At 35.9% G+C, this 23,475-nt stretch overlaps 1 protein-coding gene and 1 long non-coding RNA gene across 2 annotated transcripts; both read left to right on the top strand.

Annotated features, from left to right (window-relative positions):
- Positions 1 to 812: 812 nt before the first annotated feature.
- Positions 813 to 6,194, top strand: LOC123718145. The gene is made up of 3 exons (XR_006754928.1): positions 813 to 1,272; positions 1,465 to 1,702; positions 2,329 to 6,194. It is a non-coding gene; the product is annotated as an uncharacterized LOC123718145 (long non-coding RNA).
- A 3,516-nt stretch (positions 6,195 to 9,710) lies between these two features.
- Positions 9,711 to 12,394, top strand: LOC123718200 (the record flags this gene model as incomplete). The annotated part of the gene is made up of 2 exons (XM_045674640.1): positions 9,711 to 9,885; positions 10,947 to 12,394. Coding segments are annotated over 2 exons (1,383 nt in total), but the record flags the coding sequence as incomplete, so codon positions are not given.
- Positions 12,395 to 23,475: the final 11,081 nt, after the last annotated feature.

Here is a 23,475-nt window from a genome sequence, read left to right as displayed (position 1 = left end):
TTCTTTCCAAGAAATGGTAGGTAATTTATGTAGACGTGGAATAAGAACGGACCAAGTATGGAGTCTTGCGGTACACCCATAGTAACAGACGATCCCCGTCATGTCGTTCCATATACATTTACCTTTTGAATTCTATCGCTCAGGTATGAATCCAAAATTTAAGCGCCACTCGACAATGCCATAGTGTTGAAGTTTGTTGATTAGGATTTCTTGATAGACATATTCAAAAGCTTTTAATATATCGCAAAGAAATTCCAATGGCATTATGAGAATTTAACCAAGCATTTAAAATATCGGAAATTAATTTACCAGCATCGGCTCTAGAGCGACATCTTGTAAAACTATACTGCTGCCTAAGCATAAGTTTATTTTACTCAATGCTGGCAGGACGAATACTGGTTTAGAATTTATGGAGTCAGAAGGCCCGTTATGCTGCCCGTTTTGAATAAAGGTGTGATTTTACTTAGCTTCATTAGCTGGTCTGTTAAAACCCCACAATCTATACATTCATTAAATATAATCATTAGCAAACCCTGAACGAATAACATTTATTACTGATTGTAAAATGTATACATATACACCCCAAAGATTTTTTGTTATTTTAGTTGTTTAAATATTTTCATATTATTATTGCAGTTAACGGCTATATATAAACATATGATTGTCATTGAGAGTGTCTATGGGCGGTGGTATCACTTAACATCAGATGAAACTCCTGCCCGTTTGCATATTTTATTTAAAAAAAAATTGTTAGACGTTAGTTAAAATTATTCAACGATAGCAACATTATAAAGCGTCTGTCCCGAAACTTAACAATTTTTTTTTAAAGCTCTAACCGATTTACTACCCTCGTTTAACTGTTACTTTTCGCGACATCTAGGCATAGTAATTAATATAAAATTTATTTTTAAATAATTATTCTACTGTTATTTCTGCAAAGTATAATACGATAATTGTACTGGCTATTTATTTGCACACTAGATATTTTTAGACTACCTATTTCGCTTTTAATATCTTTTTTTATTTCTATTTACTAAGCCAAAACAAATTACAATCTAAAAAAAAATACTATGATTGATTATATATTTGTGTTGTAATACCAACAATAAAGAACATATTTACTGTGCTATATTGACGCTTTTGTGTTGTACTTTTCCAAAACATGGTAGGGAAAGGAAGTGTAAAATGCTCAAAATGTGGCATAATATCAAAAGAAGATTCTTCCTTAACCTTCCATAGGTTTCCTCTTCCATCCAAGTATGGGTCTCTGAAGTAAGTAGATCAAACATTAAATTTAGATACACATCCTCCTGATTCTACAAGTTGTCCCTTTTTGCATAACTAAAAGTGTACCTACTTTATTGATGAATTATTTTGAAGACGGCTTTGAACTATGTATTTTTAACTTAATGTAAAACTACTTCTTACTTTATATCTATGTACCATGAAAACCTCATTTTATAGGGCTAAAGTTTGGGCTAAATTTTGTTTTCCTGATGGTGATTGGACATCAGATGAATCATTAGAAAAGTTGAATGCACAGCATAGGATGCTATGTGGCCATCATTTTGATGATTCTTCATTTACCAGCAGCGACAGGAAAAGACTTAACAAGTTTGCTATTCCATCTGGAGCTCAAAGTTTACTTTCCCAAATAAGAGATGAACAGTATAGTCCATCTAGAGCAAGTCATGACATCCAAGTGAGTATTTACATAGTTTACTTTATAAACATAAAAATATTTCTATTACAATTATTAAACAGTTTTAGGGTATTAAATCATTCTCATCTGGCTTACTACCTAGAATGAAACTGTTGATGTGGTTGAATAATACCTAGTGCTTACTGTATGTCTCTGTTTTTTTCAATTTAAAACTTATTACAAACAATACCTTACTACTATATTTAATACAATTATCATAACTTAATCAAATTTCGCACTGGTTAAGCCAGCCCATCAGGCTGAAGACTGAAGATGTCACTAGTGTGGCTCTACCACATAGAAAATGTACAAATATTTTATAATAATATAACTGTAAGTATTAAAAAAGTTGAAGGAAATAAATCTAGGGATTTTAAATTAATTTAACTTAATAAATATTAAGCCAAAATTATTGGGCCTTGCTCTATAGGGTGAGACTATAATAATATTTATGTTCTACCTAAGTCAAATAGACTGATATCACCTTTTTTTACATAGAGGTAGGCAGTACAGTTATGAGATACATCTAGGTGATATGAAATATTAGTTTTCAATTTTCTCCATCCACTTATTGGATTTATTACCGTCTTCAAATTTGTGATTCGATTATTTTTGTTTATTTCCAGGGACCATCATCATTAAAAAGTATTTTGATGGTTTGAAACTTACACCTTAACAGCGAAAGCTGTATAAGAGATGTAGAAAAAATCTATCTGAAATAGAGATAAATGAGGCTTTGAAGAAAGTTTATAGGTGTTAAAAGCAAATTAAGTAGTTCATTTTATTTACTATTACAAAGTCAACTGAAAATTAAATGGGTGGAGATGGACACTGGATGATATAATGTTAGCCATAAGCATCCATAAGACATCAAACTCTTCTTATAGATTATTGAGTAGGTTATTTTGTTTGTTAACAAAATTCCTATGATATGTTGAATCAACAGCCAAGTAATGCAGACAGTAAAAGAAATCACAAAAGACCGAGATGTCAATGATAATTCATGTATATCTAAATCTCATCATATATAAATCTCTTAACTCCGTATTCCTTTTGGTAAAGGCCTCCATCTCTCACCGTTGAACTTTGTTTTTTGCAACTCTTGTCTCCTGTTGTTCTTACTTTATTTTAAATGACAGTCTTGTCTTCTATTTTCTCTGCTTCCTGTCTGATTTTACTGATGCCTAATATGTTCCACTTCAGATTTTCTAAAGCTATGACCAGTTCTTGTAAGCTTTCTTTTGTTCTCAGTGTTTTTCTGTTAAATGTTTAAAAACAGTTCTCAGTGTTATTGTGTTAATTGGTTATGACTGGTGCCAGTCCCAAGTTGACTTAAATCTTTGTTTTGACCAATAATTTGGTGTTTTCTTATAAGATTTTGTGTTTAAAGATACCTTTTTTTTCGTTTTACTTTTATCTAAAGTTGGAGGATAGCGGTTGTGTTTCCCCAAAATGGCTATCTATCTTGTTTTGTTTCCTGGTTTGCACGAGTTGTCATTGTTTTGCTTTGCTTCTTGCAGCTGTGTTAAGTTAGTTGATTGGTGGTTTAGAGACGATTCAATACAGCACACTTCATTAGGATTCCATGCTATTATCCCCCACTAACGAAAAGCCATTTTGTGGGTGTTAATCTATATGTAAAATTTACTTTATATATAATTATATACAAATTTACAGATAATATCCAAAAAGTTTTTAAATGTTATTAATCACTAAAGCTATTAGCTAAATTAGTGAAGCAATTTTACAATAATCACTAGTTTTCTTTTGTTATTTCCAACTTTAAAATTGGAACTACAAACTTGCCAAGGATTGGACTTGGAGGACAAGGATGCTTCAAGCAACATGCCAATACATAGTCAAGTTAATAAAACCTTTTTCTTGTAATGTTTAGGGAAGTAGAAAAAATGAAAAAAGTGCCTGTATTTTGCAAAAGAGTGTAAGAGATGGGGGAGGTTCTTTTCACCCATTAAAACTCTATATTAATTTAGTGTCTCTGGTTTTGCCATTAAGTTGTTTGTGCATTGATGTAACTAGCGTGTTAGGGTGATTCTTAAATGTGAATAATCGAGACTCATATTGCATTGGGTTATCTCTAGCTGTCTTTGTTATATTCGCATACTGGAAAGGAAGTTAAATTTCTTCTAACGAAAGGAAAATAAATTTGACAAGATGTTTTTTTAAGTATTTTTTAATTTGTTATTTTCCCATGTCTGTATGGATCTCTGTAAAATTTACAAAAAAAATATATCCTTTTCCATTTTTGAGATAACTAATGTCCGCTGTGGCGAACACTGACAATGTTAATGTTAATGTTATATAGTAGTTATAAATATACATGTACGGAGAAGCGGCCAGTACTAATATGCAGTAAATAAAAAGTTATGAAGTATTTTGTGGACAGATATAATAAAAAAGAATTTAGTTATGACTTATGACATTTACACATTTATTTAGTATGAATATTAAGGAAACAGTTTCTGTCATTTTTTCGGTAAATTTCTGCAACGTCCTTCATCCATAATTGACGGTAAATGACCTACATCATCATATTTTACAGGACTTGAAGGGTTTGCTGCGTAAGGTTTGTTAATTTTTGAGTGCTCTCTTTTGATTGTTTTGGCACTTCAACTGGCCAAAAGTAGGTTTTCATATACCTGATGTCTAAATACCTTTAGAATTTTTTTACTTTCATGCCCATGCCTCGATAAACAAGCCAAGCATTATTCAGGCAAATATCAACTATTTGTGCAAAAATACCAAAGTACTTCTACTTTTGGAAGGTACTTTGTACAATGATATCAGTATGTCTGCAAGATCTACACCTTCCATGTGCCTATTATACTGACGTACTATTTGCGGACATTGTACGTCAATCTTTTTTCGCGAGCTTTTACAATATCTTTGAATTTTTTGCTTGTCACAAGCTACGCATGGGCTTATAAACGTGATAGCCTTGTTATCATTCCACCGAGCTAGGCTGTTATTCTCGCATGTCGATTCTGATAACGCCCTTCTCTCCATCTTCTTGATTTCCTTTCTCCGGGAATAACTTCATCAGCTCCTCGAAGACTATTATTCCTTATTGTTCCGAGAGCGAAAATACCGTAATTTTCACGGAGAATATAGAAGAGCTCTGGCGAAGAGAAGAAATTACAATAAACAGTATCAGGCTTACGATGATGCCTCTTCTTTGGTGAAAGAGTGACGCCTAAAAGTATCTTCGCCTCCATACATTATAAAGTCATAAATTGTGCCAGAGACACCAGCCCGCACATAGTTTTTAAATCCCCATTAATTGGGTTTATCCTTAATATATCGTTTTCCAGCCTTACCACCTATGTATGCTATCATCAATACTAAATATTATATTATTTCGTTCTTGTAGCTTTAAACAATTCTGCCTTACTTTTTCGAGAATGAGTCTTATTTTTTAATACCTCTCACCATTATCGTGATTATTGTCTACAAGATGTAAGGAGCGACAAATTTGCTGATACCTCTTTAGTGGCATTATTTCTGCTACATTATTATACCTGAACTTTTGTGACCAATAGGCCAGGTATGACTCGGTAGCAACAAGCTTTTCGTGTTGACAAATTGTACATGGTAAAATTGTGAACAGATAATTTTGTCTTATAGTATATGACACTAGCCTGAAGGTAGGGAGCTAATTTTACTAATTGAACATTTTGCGTAAATACATGACATGTTATTCCTACTATTGCCAAATTTTTGTCAGTATCTTTTTCTTTTCTTGCTTTGTCTTTGCTATCGCGATGTATGTATTTCCAACTTTATGACCACAGCATACATCGCATTGATCTTTTTTGGGATGAAACAGGCTAAGATTCTGTTTTAAGGGCCTATACGGTTGCAAGTTGCTCTAAAAAAGTACATAAAAAAAATATATTGTGGAGTTGAGTAGTTTATGTATCCATTTTGAAAGATCGATACACGCTTTAAATAACTTCGCTCGATAGAAAAAAATCCAAACATAGCCAATTTTTGACACTTTGATTTCCTGGTATGACGAAAATGTATATAGAACATGATTTTGAAATTTACATGATTTTTATTGCAAGCCATGTAATCCATTTCAGAAAAAAAAATTGATAAAATTACATTAATTTAATGTTATACGTAACTAATTGTTATTACGGGCCGGCCCCCTCAGCGCTCCAACTCTCCATTGCGTACCGCAGTCCACCCCGAGAAACTGACACAGCAATGCGTACTGGTACAGGGCCTTAAGAATACATTGTCAAAATCCCTACAACTAACATTTTAAGGAATCTAATTCGCTGAAACTGACGTATTCTTTGTATAATTGTGCCATGGTTTGAAATACTGATTCTAGGTATTGTCTGGATGAGCTTGCTCGACAGTAGTGCGATGGCATCTTGACCATCAGAGTTCTTTTTGGAGCAATCTACGTTCCGAGTAATCACAGAATGCGGTGGCATAGCACATTCTATCGTTTTCCAGCAGACAAAGCATTCTTTAACGTACTTAACAACATTTTTACACACTTGGTGACGTTTGTTGTCAATCGTGAGAATGTACGCAAGACCTTACTTGTTTTTTATCATAAGCATACAAAAAGCCTTCGATGCTCCCAAGACAAAGAATTTCTATTAAGTTTTTCCTTTCGTCTTCATCTATGTTATTACAAATCGTTCGGAAAATCCAGCCCCGGTCTTCAGGAGAGCGGTATCGGCCTTCAAAGGCCCAACCCGAGGTCGCAGTCGCAGATAATGGGGGGCCTACGGCTCCTACATTGGAACGCACGTGGCCACGCTGGTAAAGCCACCTACCTGAAGCACCTTCTCCGCTCCCAGGATATCGATGTCACCTTGGTGAGCGAGACGTTCCTCGCTGCAACAACAAGGTTTCGCCTTGTTTGGCGGGATACGAAGTATATCGCCAATATCACACCAAGCCACCCGACCACCGCCGAGCCATCCCGCGCGAGTTAATGCGCGCGGAGGATCCTGATGCCGCTTAAGGTTCCGGTTCCGACCCGACTACATCTTAAACAAATGGGCTGGGAACCTCCCGCCGGCAAATCGGCGCGCTCAAAGGACTTCGTTCGCAGGTCCCTCGCGTGTCCTGTGCGCGCCCTACCCCACTACCGCCTTCGTGTGGGGCTCTCCAGCCCCATTAACATACACATACACCAGCGAGTGCTGCGAGAGCGACTACGCTCCGCAGCACCTACGAGGCCTAGGGCCACTCCAGGCCCAACACAAAGACCGCCGTTGAGCGGGGCGTGAACAGATACCCCTCGCAAGCCTTTGGGCGTAACGGGGTTCCCGGCGCTACCCGTGGGTGCAAGCGCGGAAGAAAGCAACAGGGCACGCATTTCTCTGGTTGTGTCGAAGTGCATGGACCGCAGTTTGTAATCGACTGTCACCTCTCCCTCACTGCTATTATTTTAATTGATTAAATTATTAATTCAATTATATTTCGTGCTTTACTTCTCATGTCTGAGTTAATTCCGACAAGTATTTATTTCGCTTTACGACAGAAAGGTTTTACAACATCAAACAAATAAATTTTAATGAATGATGACGCAACAAGAAATGTCAGTCACAGATACAAAAAGTCAAAGATTACAAAGAAACGTAACGTATTATATAATATAGTATAGTAAATTAAAGCGAGGCGAAGGAGTCCAACCACACAGCCATGTCGCGAGTTTATGAATAATTAACCCTTTAACCGACAGCCGGCAGCACTCTTATAATACGGGTACATTCAATTAATTGTAAATACTTTTTTGGTTTATACCAAACCGTTTATACCAAAAAATTAAATAAAATCGAATGTCGATTTTTAAGCGAGAAATATCGATTCACTGAATCAATACAGTAAGTACTACATATCGATTTAAAAAATCGATCTTTTTGGCCCTAAAAATCGATTCTTCGATTAATCGATCTCAGATCGCCATCCCTACCACACGCCACTTCGACAAGGCTAAACACCATCCCAACCCATTGGTGCGTAAAAGCATTAACTACAACCCCTTCCCGACAAAAAAGGCTCGTAGGAGGCCCCGACACATACCAACGCCAACAAATTAAAAGCCGCCAATAATAATAAAAATAGCTAAAAACACGTACACATACGTACCTAGCTCACTCCAGTGAGCTTCCGTCCTGTCCTTCAGGCGCCAGATATACCTGAGGAGCTGAAGCTTGCCAAAGAAAATGTTATAAAAAACTTGGAATCTATTGTGGCAGACGGAAAATCCGTGGAAAAAATTCAATTTTCCAACGCGATAGCAGTGATTGGCTAGAATTGAATTTGAAGAATTGTCTGCAGATTGTCAGAAATCTTTTGAAAACATAAAAAAACTTATTGTGCTCACAGCCAATTTTAGAAATATTTGATCTAAATTTGGCATTAAATATTCACACAGATGCATCTTTCATCATCGTTTTACCATCATTAGAAGGTATTGGGTAATGGAAAAAATAAGCTAGTGACATACTTCACAAAAAAATTAAATCAAAAGAAAAAAGGCATTGCATGCATTTTCAAAATACAAGCCATTTTACGTTTTAAGTTTTTCCATACAATCGAGCGATATTAAATTTCCATAAAGTTGTAGATTTTAGTAATTCTTGCGCTCTGTTAGAAAAAGTAGCTTATAATGTAGAAAAATATGAATTCATGTACAGTGAGTGTAAAAATTGTTACAAAATTTCATTAATTTATGATTTAAGCGCTATTTCAGATGAACCAAATATAACATGGTTTAAGTTAGAAACAGTAAATCACTCGTATAAAAAAATTGTAAAGATGGAGAGCATGATATTAAAATAGAAAACGGAACTATTACAGAATTAATAAAACTCTTTGAAGCTGATATAGCAGTATTTAAAAATAATTGTTTTAATTCATCACACCAATCGAATTTTATTTAGACTGTATTCATAATCTATTGGATGACGAAACAGCAATTGATTGGAATTTTTCTCGAAACTACGAATGTAAGATGTCAGAAGAAGTACACTTTGGTGTGTCAAAGACACAGGTTACGTTAAACACTGGTGTCATATTTTTTGGACAGAAATCATTTTGTCGCTGTTAAAGTCTTAGTTGCGAATCTTAAAACAATCCACATATTTTCAACAAAAATCTTTTTCCTTATTTCTCATTTTTCTTCCGTATATAATGTCAATGTCACTTGGTAATTTTTGGAAAGCGGACATAGAAAAGGTATTACTGATGGTATAGGGGGAGTGGTTAAGAGACGCCAAGACAAGCAAGTTGCTTACGGTAGAGATATTACGAATGCTGCTGATGTTTATTCAAAATTAAAGTCTTCAAGTAACGCTTGTTGAATCATTTTATGTATCTAAAGGTAAAATAAATGTTATAAAACAATGGTTACCGAAAAACATAAAAGGCAAAAAATTAACTATAATATTCATCAGGTTGTTTCGATCCATGACAAAGGTCAATTACGGCATGGAAGCTTGAGTTGTTTCTGTTCCAAACCTGATATAAACTGCTAACGTTTTAACGTTATTGTTGGCACAGCCTAGAGATGATACGGATGACAAGGAAGGAATAAAGGAAGTTGGTGTGGTGGAAACAAAAACTGTAGTTTTTCTAGCTGAGTTGTGCTGTGCGGAGCAAGAAAATAATGATGACCGCATGGGAAAATGCAGGCTGATAATAGAAAACTTCAATAATACGATGGAATCTAAACTGGAGAGCAAAAAAATCGACTCAATTCATACTTTCGCACCCAAAGTGCTCTAGGTTTAAAATTAAGACAATTATCAATTAAGGTCTTAAAATCTTTAATTTCTAGATGTTAGCTTTATAATTAGTACAAATAATCTTGCACAATTTTTTTTGAAGAATAAATGCTTTTAAACTTTGCGAGTAATGAAACTTGAAAAATTAAGGATAAAAAATTAAAAGAAAAAACAACATAACATTTTAAAATAAACTTTATTAAACATGATAACAGCTTTAATACCTGGTGTTACCCCCTCTTGCTCTGATTACAGCTTCTAATCGGTTCCTCATTGCAATTTACGACAAAAAATTTAAAGAGTGTTCAGATTCTAAATTGAAAATTAAAGCATGGAATGACATCAGTGGTATAATATTTTCTACAGTTTGGGGTACGTTGTCGTCACAAGAAAGAAATAAAGCCGGTGAGTTTATTTGAATTTTTTGTATTTGTAGCTAACATAACAGTTGTACAAAAACATAACGCTAAAAGTAAAATTCAGATTTTGTCATATTGCCATGACACAGCCCCTTGTGGTGAAGTAAAGTAATTCGCAAAATAATTCCGTATATTTGCTGCTAATATGGTTCTCTCTGATGAATTTGTTGCAATACCCTTTAATGGACAATCGTAAACAGTGTCAGTAAATTAAATGCCATCTCTGCACCGTACAAAATTATGTAAAACACAACATGTTTTTACTATTATATCAGCAAAATCAAGACTGACGTCAAGGGGCCTGTGAAAATTCGCCATTTGTTACAAAGTATACCAAAAGTGCATTAAACCATACGTCGTGCCCCAGTGTGGCGATAGTTGTTTACACAGTAGACAATGATTTTCTTGCATATGGTCGCAAAATATGCCTCGACAAGCCAAATGCCTCATCTACGACCAAACAAAATGGCATTTTTTTCCATTTTCATCATATGGCAAATTACAATCATCTGGTATGTTTAATTGATTTTGCTGTAATCTTTTGCCCATGCCAGAATTCTGAAATACATTAGAGTCGCTTGCTGCTCCATTAGCACCAACATCTATAAACATAAATTAATAATCTGCATCTACCCATGCCATGAGAACTGTGGAAGTACTTTTTGTAATTGAAACACTGCGAACCGGCGTTTTCCGGCTTAATTATTCTAACATGTTTCCCTTCAGTTGCGCCAATTATGTTCGGAAAATTTGTCCGTTGGTAAAACTGATTCGAAATAGTATACCAATCCTCTTCAGACTTTTCAGGCATGTATAGTCTATGTAAATTCCAGATCGCGGATCATGTATATTTTAGAATTTCTCGTGCTGTGGTGGCCCCTATCCTCCACCTATCAAATATTCAAATGATATGCTGTAAAAGTTGTTGCCGGTTGCAAGATATCTGAAACAAAAGAAAATTAAATATATAATATAAAAGTAAAGTTAAAAATACATAAATTAAATAAATGACTGATTGTTATAAACTAGTTAAATATTTATTTTCAGGTAAACTTGTACAAAAACGATGGAAGAATTTAAGGGCTTGTTTTTTACGCGAGCTACGTGAGCAAAAATGTACTAAGTCTGACCAAGCCGCTACAAAAAGAAGAAAGTACAAACATTTTGACCAACTTTTATTTCTTATCCCAAGCCTGGATACTCGAGAAACCTCAGGAAATGCTGATTCTGTAGAGGAAATTAATTGCGAAGAAGATAGTCAGGATGCCAGTAGGGAAGTACGACAGCGAGAAGAATATTTCCGAAAGAAAAATAAGAATAAAATATGTTACGAAGAAAGGCTTCTAGAGATTTTAAATAACAAAAGAGTTGATGATAACAAGTTTATTGAGGCTATGAGAAATAACAAAAGTGACTGTAATGACGATGACAAGGAAAGGCATTTTGCGCTGTCTTTGGGGCCGTTGTTAAAAGCAGTCCCAGAGGAGAATCAACTAGACGTACAGATCAAAATTTTACAAATTTTTCAGGAAGTTCAGAAACAAAACACTCAGCGCAATAATTATTCTCCTATGAATAGCCCATCCACAATTTATAGAGGAAGTCCTCAAAATTTCCTAATCAAGCCCAAATATTCTGTCTCTCTACCATCGCAAAGTCCCCAAGACCCATTACACTTAGCAAGAAACACTCCACTGATTTTATCTCCTTGTTCAACATATATTCCATCTAAAAACCCTCGAAATATGCAAATCAAACCCAAATATTCTATCTCTCTTTCATCGCACATTCTCCAAAACTCGCTCCACTTAGCAAGAAACACTCCACTGATTTTATCTCCTTCTACATATATTCCATCTAAAAACCCTCGAAATATGCAAATCAAACCCAAATATTCTATCTCTCTTTCATCGCACATTCTCCAAAACTCGCTCCACTTAGCAAGAAACACTCCACTGATTTTATCTCCTTCTACATATATTCCATCTAAAAACCCTCGAAATATGCAAATCAAACCCAAATATTCTATCTCTCTTTCATCGCACATTCTCCAAAACTCGCTCCACTTAGCAAGAAACACTCAACTGATTTCATCTCCTTCTACATATATTCCATCTAAAAACCCTCGAAATATGCAAATCAAACCCAAATATTCTGTCTCTCTACCACCCACCGCACAGTCCGCAAAGCCCACTCCACTTAGCAAGAAACACGCCACTGATTTTATCTCCTTGTTCAACATATATTCCATCTAAAAACCCTCGAAATATGCAAATCAAACCCAAATATTCTATCTCTCTTTCATCGCACATTCTCCAAAACTCGCTCCACTTAGCAAGAAACACTCCACTGATTTTATCTCCTTCTACATATATTCCATCTAAAAACCCTCGAAATATGCAAATCAAACCCAAATATTCTATCTCTCTTTCATCGTACATTCTCCAAAACTAGCTCCACTTAACAAGAAACACTCAACTGATTTCATCTCCTTCTCCTACTTATACATCTACAAGTTCCCAAAATTTGCTACCCACTACACACACTCAGCCGAATTCATCTTCACAATCATCGCCTCCTAAGCAAAACCCGAAAAACTCCTCAGCCACCTCCTCATCAATTCAAACCTATATTTCAGAGTTTACAGATGAACATTGAGAAGATTCTGAATTGTATGACATCTGCCAGGAGTACAATATCAACACAAAGAATAATTAAAGATTATTAGATTTCAATAACGTTTTTCTATTTTGATTGTTATTAAAAACATGTTTTAATTTGTTTTCAATATTTTTGTATTTTGATTAAAATAAACAATGTACAATTACATAATATTCTAATTTTATTTACCTCAAAGTAACAGCGAGTCTTTCTTCAGCCGGAATAGACAATCTCATGTTTGTATTTTCGTATGTCAATGCAGATCCTAAATTACGAAGTAATTCATCAAAACTTCTAACACTCATTCAAAAATACTCAAAAAATTTCTTTGGATGTTCCCGAAGTTCATGAAACATGGTGTAAAACTTTCCATTTATTAACCTGTCACTCCTAAGGGAGTGTATCCAGTATTCTTTTCGCTTTTTTTCTCTTTTGAGTTTCCATCTCATAAGCTCACAGATGACGACTGTCTCTTCGAAATCCATTTCGACAAATGACGCTTTAAAAAAAAATGTCACTGTCACGTACGGCGTTCGGTCTTCTACAGAGATCGAAAGGAAAATGGTTCAGAGCAGGTCTAAAGCAGACCAGAAGATGAATGTGCGTTAAATAAGTAGTGCGTATTTTGTAAAAAATAAGTGATTTCGTGAGTGATTAAAACATTGAGAAAAATTAATATCGACAATCCGTGCATCGAGACAGTTCGAAAACGATACGCGTCGACCGATATGGAAGCTTGAGACATTCCATTACATATAAGGAGAAATGAATTAGTTACACTGAACTTGAGTGACATGATAGAATGACAAATAATCTTAGTGATATTCTAGATAAGTTAAAGTTATTACGAGAAAGGCTCGTGGTGTAGTGTGGTGACACCCTCATCTCTAATATAACTATAGAACGTTTTGTGGCGTTGTAGACTAATTTTTCGACAATACATAAAGAATAAACTTTACATACTTGCCGAACCCAATGGTATTTTAAAAGTTTATGTTTATACCAGTACGTTCGATGAGACTGCCGGCAAAGGACACACAGAAAATTAAAAAAAATATATATTAGAAGGCAAATTGAATGCCGGCCATGCACTGTATATGGAAAATTACTATAACAGCTACGATTTGGCTGTCGATCTATTGAAAAATGATACTTATTGCACCGGCACCCTAAACAAAAAACGCAAACAAAATCCATCTGAGGTCATGTCTAAAAAGCTAAGAAAAGGTGAAAATATATCATGCTATCATAATGGTGTCCATATAGGCAAGTGGAAAGATGAAAGGGAAATTTATTATATGTCCACCGCATTTTCAAACAAAATGCAAGAAGTGTCCAATAAAATATAAATAGAAAACACTTAGATGGTACATGAAAATTTTTGTTCACACGCTGATGATGAGCTTGATAAATGCTCGGATGCTATATAATAAATATTCCAACCAAAGAAGTCTGCCACTATATGATTTTAGAGAAAAAGTTATTGAATCCTTTTTGCCTGAAATAAATACAGCTCAACTGCAAAACACATTGCAGAGACATGGAGACACGAATATATAGCAACATAGGCTGACTTAAATTGAAAGTCATACCACGATCATTTGCCACTGGTAAAACTACAAACGCCGTAACGAGACAGGATTGTAGAAACTGTTATAAAAACAAAAAAAAGAGTAAACACTACCATGGAATGAAAGAACTGTCCTGGTAATCCTCCCCTATGTTTTGATTGCTTCTTTGACTTACATTATTGTACTCCCAAGTAATATTACGATTTCTTGTGTGTCATTATTTTGTGGAAAGTTATGCCAATTATGAAACTAAAATTATTATGTAACTTTAGTTCCTATAAATGTTTAATTTCAAGGACCTTGCCACGTCTTCTTACGTGTTTCTCAGGGACTGCACTGTTGGTGGTGCTTTGAAGCCAGCATACTCTGGTCCCCACAAGGTCTAAACCTTGTCAGGTTTTCAAAATCTTGGTAATGGTAAACAGGTGACCGTATCGATAGACCGGATTAAGCCGGCCTTCATACTGTGTGACCCAGACAATACCACAAACACACACCATTCACCTAACTTAAATAATCATCACAACACACCACAGACACCTCCTCACACAATTACTCACAGCACACTCCAAATGCGGAAAATCGAGACATACTTCGTGCTGATGATGATGACGATGTCGTCAGGACGACGAGATCAGGGCGTCGCGTACGATTTCCAGACTATTATCGCCCTTGACGGTCTCTGGAGGGGGGTGATGTAGTGCCCTATGGCCTACTTATTTTATTAACTTGTACCTATACTAAATTTAGAATTTGAATGAGCAGACGGACGGGACGAAGCGTGTTTTATGTAGTTAATTTTGTTTAGTCGTGCGCCAGCTCAGGTGGTCCGCGGCGACCAGACCGCTTTTGCACTCCATAATTGATAGTGTGAGGACTGGCAACACTGCGCGGGAGTCGCTAGTTTTAACCGAGCTTTGTCGCCGGCAGGTCGTACGATCGTACCTACGCCACGTATCGCGACACAAGCTACTAGTAGACAGTTTTAAACGATACATTGTATTGATTTATTTAGTGTAAATATACATGTGTGTTTAAGTATATGGGGTTTCATTTCTACCAACTCTACACCCCCATAATAGTTTTAAATTTTAATGATTATTTGCTTGCGTTAAGAAAATACTACTCCGCTAAATTTTATTTCTTTTGTATGTGCTATTTCTTCTACTGAACTTTTTACTCCTTCTTGCTTATCTTCTGTGACGTGTACTGTGTACAATAAACTTTATTTCTGTATTGGCACTTTGGATTTTTAATTGTAAACTACGTCCACACTGTAAATGAAGTAAATTTAGATGAAACTATTGATGGAAACTGTAGTGACAATCATGAGCGGTCCCCAACTCCCCAGTCAACTGCTGGTTCATCTACAAGTACACAATATACGAGCACCTACTTAGGGTGACAGGGTGACGTGTCGGAGGAGCCTGGTTTTGGAGGACTGGGCGGCGGAGTTGGGCCTTGTTTTCCTGAATGAGGAAACGGAGCCCACCTGTGGTGGCCCACCAACCACCAAGGATCGAGGGTGGAAGGGTGACCTTGGTTCTGCGGTGGCTGCGCAGAGTCTGATGTACGGTGTAGACCTTATCGGATCATCGATACATCGGGATGCGTCTACTTTAATGAGGTGGGTAGCGCGGAGGCCGACTCCAGGGTCCGGAGAGTTTCCGCCGCTGATGACCGGATGGACCACCAGATTGCGGAGGAGGTGGCCACTGTGGATGTGCCCACTAGTGTTGTGAATATGGAGGAAGAAGCTGGCAGATGGGGCCTAAGCCTCCGAAGAGGCGGATGCCCAAGGGGAGAAGGTCGGTCTACTGGTGGATATGGCGATGCCAGAAGGCCTACTACAGGAATCGCCGGAGCAGGGGAGATAGCCCCTAAGGAATATGTCGTCGCTGGTCACTTAAAAAATAGAATAAAGAATTAAAAATGTTTTATTTGTTAAAATAATATAATTGTTAAACACCCTGGATCTTGAAAATAGCGCCTTCTAAAGGAACACAAGCAAATAATATGGCCGAGATGCACATCCAAGTAATGATAAATTTAAAATTACAGACAGACTTTCTAGTGAAGACTTTAGTAGTCACTTAAAAATAAATAGAAAATGTTTTATTTGTTAAAATAACTTAATTGTTAAACACCCTAAATCTTGAAAATTGCGCCTTCAGAAGGAACAAAAACAAAGGATTAAGAACGGCCATGTTATGATACATTTGGTTGCGCCGAATTCTCATCTATTATAATGGTTGCTCAATATACCTATCGTAATTGTTCCTAGACCTATAATCTCATCACACACTTATAATATGTCCAATCCTATGGAGGCACTTGTTCCGGATCGGGCCGTAAGTGGCGCGTGCGTCGATGCGTCTACGTTGGAAAAAAAGGATTAGCGGCCATAAGCTGTAATTTTGACGACACGCGACATGTTTTTTCGTTTGTACGCGGCAAAACAAACAAAACGGTAAAACAAGTAGTAAAATCTGTTAAAAAACGCCAACGACCTGAATTGATGACATGAGTGAAAATAAAACTAACAAGAAATAATTTAAAAAGATGGCCCTTTTTGGAAAGTTATTATAAGGAAAGGTTATATATTGGAAGAAAACTTCACTAAACTAAAGACTCATTAAGAAAGACAAAAATGCAAACGAGGAATATCTACAAATATAGTAGACAATTACAGACTATGGAAAATAAAAATCAAAGCAAAATTAGAATGCAAGGACAACTTTTTCGAAGGTGATTCTAACGGCCATCAAGCAGAAAGTAAGAAAAAAATTATGTCTCGTAAACAAGTTAAAAATCAGAAAAGATATTTACTTGATACCATGAAAAATAATTGAAAACCACTCCATGTGTAATTAGTTATTCATATTTGCCTGACTTAGACTATTTTAGGTAGTTGGATACACGAAACGACAACATGGATCTTCAACTTGCTGCTCTAAAGAAGGCAAATATACTTGCAACAGTGAGTAATCATCAAAATATGTTGGAACTGCTTTGCTCTGATCGATATTCTCAAAGATATCTCGGGAGAAAATGTGACCTGTTGCTTAAAAACTCTGGACTTCTATATAATTCGATAACTCAAAACGAATATTAATAAAACGGTGAGTGGGTAAGAAAAAATGCATATCAGATCTGAACTGAACGAACGCACACCATCGTTAATGATAAGTTGTCTGAAATGGTCGCTTTTAACACTATTTAACGCATTAGGTGACTGGCACAGCTTATATTCCCAAGAATCTTGAACTATGAAGTCACTATGTTGCTTTTGTGATACCAATGGATGTAATCATTACAAGCTAGGAAATACGTTAAAATCAAGTTGGCAATGCAAATAACTGCTCGAGAGACTGAGCAGATTACTGTAATACAGGGTGGGCCACGGAGGTATCCGAATTTAAAAACGGTATAGCGTTGAAACGGCGAATGGGAGCGGAGCGCGGGAAGTAGGGATCTATAGCTCGGTTTTCGGAAACTTAGTCGCGATGTAGCACTTCAATGGTAAACAGCGTGCGATCAAAAATGCCGATTCGTTATTATTCGACGTTTATTTCACTCTTATGCAATCACTATGGATTGCATGACTTAAATCAGTTTAGGTTCGGTCTTCAATCAGAGTGAAAGTTTGATAAGAAAAAAGTTCAAGGTGAAAGTTTCTTCACCTGTTCGACCCTCAATCAGAAACCCAAGGAACCCCAAAGGACAAAACAGTCAGAGAAAACCATAAACGAAGTTGGAGATTCCGTACTACGCAACCTGGGCAATCAACTTGCAAGCGATCAGCTAAGCTCTCTGTATTCAAGAATGACTGCGCCGAATTTTGAAGAATGATTTACAATTGCACCCTTATAAACTAGTGCAAGATATGAAGCGAAATGATCACAATAATTGTGATCAGCAGCAGTTTGAAGCTACGTGTTTTGGGTTAGGTCCCTTGTTCGTGGACATGATACACACCAATACATATTACATATTATATACAGATATTTCACCAATGTTAAAGTTGCTATCCAAATTGTACCACCTGCTGCCAGAGATAAGCTGATTGACGACAAAGACGCATATTTTTCCTTGGAGAAACCACACAAGAGTCTTAGTGCAAAGTGTGTGCGGTCTGCCATCATCTACAGCTTACCCTGATGGATGTCCCAATTAACATAAAAAAATTACAAAGATATTTCCCAGAAGATGAACAAATTCGAGCTTTTTATAACACTGTTTTTGAAATTCCAACATCTAATAGAGAAGAAATTGAAGAAAATTAGTAATATTTTGATATAATTAATACAAAACCGATGTTAATGTTGAGTTTTATTTCCGAAACTGATATTTATTTGAGATACAACATAAGTCAAGCATTTTAAATGTTAAATATTTACATACAACATTATGTTTTATTGAAATACAATGTTTTTAACAATATGATACACTATTATCTACCTTTTATTATTTTCATTATTAAGTTTCATTCAAAATTTTATGACAAACAGATTTTTTTGTTTCTGAAAACTTTAGCTTGACTGACTCATGTGGTTTCTCAAATGACCGATTCAATTACAATACTTTTATGGGGGCGTTGATTTGGCTGACAGAATGTTGTCAGTCTGCTCTAACCGATACAGGACGAGAAAATAGACGCATTGGTTTTTAGTGCACTATTAGCGCTATCCAACGCCTGGCTACAACATAACAATGAGTCGAACACTCGACGCGTAAAGTTCGCTTTTAAATCGCTTCACAACCCAATAATGTTCAAAAATCACGAAAGCAGTAATTAGTGCTCAAATAAACAGAGAGAGGAATACAGTGGTGTATCGATCTGCGTTTAGCAGTTTTGAGTCGTGTCCGAGCGATTGCAACGCGGGCAGAATTTTATGCCAAATAAAGAATTTTGCTAAACGGCGAGCTCGATGATACGAGCAACCAATCTTGAACAACGATCGATTTCACTGGAAACTATCCATCACATGGCAACCACTTCAACCATTGTTGCTGTTCCATCAGGAAATTTATAATAAATATGGAACCAAAGATGCACATTGCAATGCGTACCTTACATGTTTTCCGACAGAAAGAGCTGCAGTGCCACTGTCACCAGTTCTGATCACCAGCACCACCATTCATACTGCTCTATCATAATCCACCAGCTTAGATAATAGCTTGAGTTCTCAAGCATTACAACAATTCAGATAATAATTTCAACACATTACGAAATATAAAAGAGAATCCACATCCATGATTTCGACATGGAAGTAATACAAACAAAAATGCCACCATGATTTGCGGTTATACGTTAAGACAACTTTTACACAAGACGGGATATATATTTAAAAAAATTAAATCTAAGACACATTTCAATTGAGTGGCCCAGTATTGCTGAATGGCGAGTGAGGTATTTAAGAGCTATACGGAAATATATAAAAGAAAACATATATTTTCTGGACGAAACCACACCTCCGATATGTATTGCCAATCAGTCTGGAATTTATGCTGATATTGGCAACGTATAGTGACTGTTCATGGTCGTAATAGAGACGGATTAGTTGACGGCGCCTTGACTTTAGAGCGGATTCGAAATGCGGAGATTACCACATTAATTTGAATGTTGTTATCTAATGGAATTTTCATAAGTTCGTCACAAATTGAAAAATAAACTAGCTCCTAATTCAATGGCCGTAATGGGCGGGTTAGGAAAAAACCAACCATGTCAAGTTTAAAAAGGTTAGATGCAAGACTGGTTACGCGAACGTAATGGTGAATTTGGACCATTGAGTGCGCCGAACTCTTTCATCAAATAGAACGCAGTCTGACAAAATTTACACCATTGACGAAATTATAAACGCTGCAGATCATATCGTTTTTCGCCTTCTGCCGTATCATCGCGATCTCAACACTATTAGCTTCAAAATATATAAATTCTTCATTAGACGACAAAATTCCAATCATCACAAGATTGTTTTCTGAATTCACTCCGCAAAAATGGCAAGTGTGATGACCACGTACAAAAAATTTAGAACCAATAATGGGATCACGACATTAGGTTTGACAATGAGACAGACGAGGTCATCATAAACCTGGGAAACGATTTTAATTCTGAGGAGGATATGGAAATTGAAGACACGTCTAGTAATGAAGAAGATACTGAATAATTTTGTACTATAGGGATGGTTGTGAACATAATATATTAACTTACTTATTGAGAATTGTTATTTCGTTAACAAAACTATTTTGTATCACAAATAATAAAAAATATGAAATGTCTATTTCTGTTTATACCGAAAATTTAAAACTATAATATAATAATTAACCCATTACAATAATTAAGACAGATTTTAACATGGTTATCCGGAGATTTATATGTCATCAAATCTCACGTGCGTCTTGTCAATCGCACTGAACCCGTCTCAGCCCTCACATGCCTCAGGCGGTGACTAGCACTTCCACGCACAATATAATCAACAGCCCCTTAGTTATCATTATCCCATTGTATAGGTATGGATTCACTCGAAAGTGATAATTAAAATGCAATCAATTGTGAATTGTAAGCTATGTTAATAAAGTTTGTGTTAAAGAAACAATATGATTTCACTAAAAATCAATTTCAACTATTTCCTAATTTCATTTCCACATTACGAAGTTTCCCTTATTCTGTGAGAAAAGAGTTTCACTTATCCTTCACACACTATGCTCTTATTTTTTTAATTAAAATAAGGCACCTCTATTCATTGTCTTCTTTAAAATGTTGCATTTAAAATAAAGCAAATCTGCTAATACAAAACAAACATTATTACTGAACAAATTCAAGTGAATCAAGCAGTCAACGCTAGGCGCATTTATTGACATTGAGGGTGCTTTTGACAAACCCAATTTCACAAGCATTACCAGAGCACTTGAGACATGTGGAGTATCATCGACCCTTACAGAATGGATCAACAACATGTTAAGACAGCGAGCTATACAGTTTACCGTGAATACCACCACACGTGGTATTGTCATAGCAATCGAAAGCACCTTATGTGACCTCATGAGGAAGGCTTTCAGATTGATTGAGAGATGGTGCAGTCAACATGAGCTATCTGTCAACCCATCAAAAACAGAACTGATCCTTTTTACTAACCGAAGAGTCCTTGGACGGTATAGACTACCAAAACTCTTCGACACAGAATTAAAACTAAAGGAAAACACGAAGTACTTAGGTGTGATTCTAGACAGTAAACTGCTCTGGAATAAACACCTGGAATACAAGCTAAGCAAGGCAACGATCGCGCTTTACCAATGCAAAAAGATGCTAGGCGTGAAATGGGGTCTATCGCCTAAGATTACCTTATGGCTATACACTGCCGTAATCAGGCCAATGCTAGCTTACGGAGCCCTGGTTTGCTGGCCGAGAACAGAGCTCCAAACGGCAGTAATCAAACTTGGACGCTTCCAAAGGCTTGCGTTGTCCGTTGCAAGCGGCTGCATGAGAACAACGCCCACTGCAGCTTTGGAGATAGCCCTACAAGTTCTGCCTCTGGACCTACACATAAAGCAGGAGGCGGCACTGGCTGCCATCAGGCTGAAGGTGTTGGATCTATGGGGCAAAAATCACTACAGCACACACACAGCGATTCTTAACAGGGTGACAGAGTACCAACCTCTATTAGCCGCTCCATGTGATAGGATCGCAAATCCGAACATACTTAACAGAAGATACCATGTGCAAATGAGCGAAGAGGACTGTGATAGATCACCCCTGAATGAGCTGCGCATATACACCGATGGCTCAAAAACAGGTTGTGGCTCCGGAGCTGGCATATTCTCTCTTGATCTCAACATCAACATACACCAACCCTTGGGCACATACAGCTTGATCTTTCAGTGCGAATGTGTCGCTATAACTGAAGCAGCCAGAGCCATGCAGCGGTTAGGGATTAATAACTTTTGTATTAAGTTCGTATCCGACATGTGCTGATGGCGTTGGTAAGCAAAAAGACCAACAGTAGACGGATACTGGAGTGCCACGATGCACTGGAGGCAATAACCCTTAGTCTTAGTCTTATTATCTTCCATTTTTCTGAAAAGAAAATATTAATTTTGTTAGTACTTTGATGAAATAGAAAACTGACAAACTTGTTGAAGATTGCACCAAGGTTTATTCACTAGGTATTATAATTTAATTACAATAATATATTTAGAACTTCTAATTATGTTCTATAGTGACTGCTTTCACTTCTGAAATATACAAATAAAATGTACTATTATTTCACTATATGATTATAGCAATACACTTAAATGCTATAAAGTACAAAGAAACAACTTTTAACTTATAAGTTTCATAAGGTCTTTCATATCAAAGTAAAGAACAATATCAGTAACTTACATGTACCATAGACCTGCTTTATCACTAGAGTGCTATTAATGAATATCTCTAAGACCAAATTGATGACAAATTCGATTGAAGTGCCAATAAACATGAACAAAGATGAAGTTGAATATGTAAATGAGTATGTTTACTTAAGACATTTGATAGCTAATAAAGAATGCATGGGCAAAGAACTGGAACCATAGAGTTACATACACTTGAAAAAGGTGGTCATTGTCAGAAATAATTAAAAACAGAAACTTGAAAATGTTTTTTAAAAAAAAAGTATTTGATGCCTGTATATGCTGTGCCAGATATACGCATGTCAAACCCACGGAGTAAACAAACTAAGAGTATGTCAGAATAGCATCAAAAGGAGAGTTCTAGGTCTGAAATTTAAAGATAGGGTAAAACTAGAAGAAATAAAGGACAAGACGAAGTTTAAAAATTCTGTTACTCCTAGTAAAATATTGAAATGGAAATGGACAGGACACATTATGAGAGACGATAAAAAGATGGGAAGATGATGTGCGAAGAGTAGCTGTATGCGTAAAACTAGAATCAGAGAAGAGGCCTATGTCCAAGAACAAGGTGTATAACAAAAATCGTATAACGAGTATTTTTAGTGTGAATTTTTTAGTAGTCCCCTTTTTTATGTACTAGTATAAGTAATTACAGCAATAAAGCTTTTATTATTATTACATTTACTATAAATATTAATCAAAGATATCCAAACAACTAGGATGTGTGAATTGCAGTCTTTTATACCTAGCTTAAAGGAAAAGTAAGAAATATTTACCTGTACTTATTTGCTGATATTTTTCATATTTATATTATCCTTACATTGATTCATTGAAAAACTAAAATTCTTAACTATATTTTTAATATAAAAAGTTCAAATAATTCTAATTTTAACGAGAACATTAATAAAAGGATAGATAATATTAAAATTACAAATATTAAAAACTAAATCTCTTAA

The sequence above is a fragment of the Pieris brassicae genome, chromosome 14, assembly GCF_905147105.1.
Source record: "Pieris brassicae chromosome 14, ilPieBrab1.1, whole genome shotgun sequence".
Taxonomy (NCBI): Eukaryota; Metazoa; Arthropoda; class Insecta; order Lepidoptera; family Pieridae; genus Pieris; species Pieris brassicae.
The sequence above is the reverse complement of the archived record's forward strand: the minus strand, read 5'-3'. Positions and strand labels throughout refer to the sequence as shown.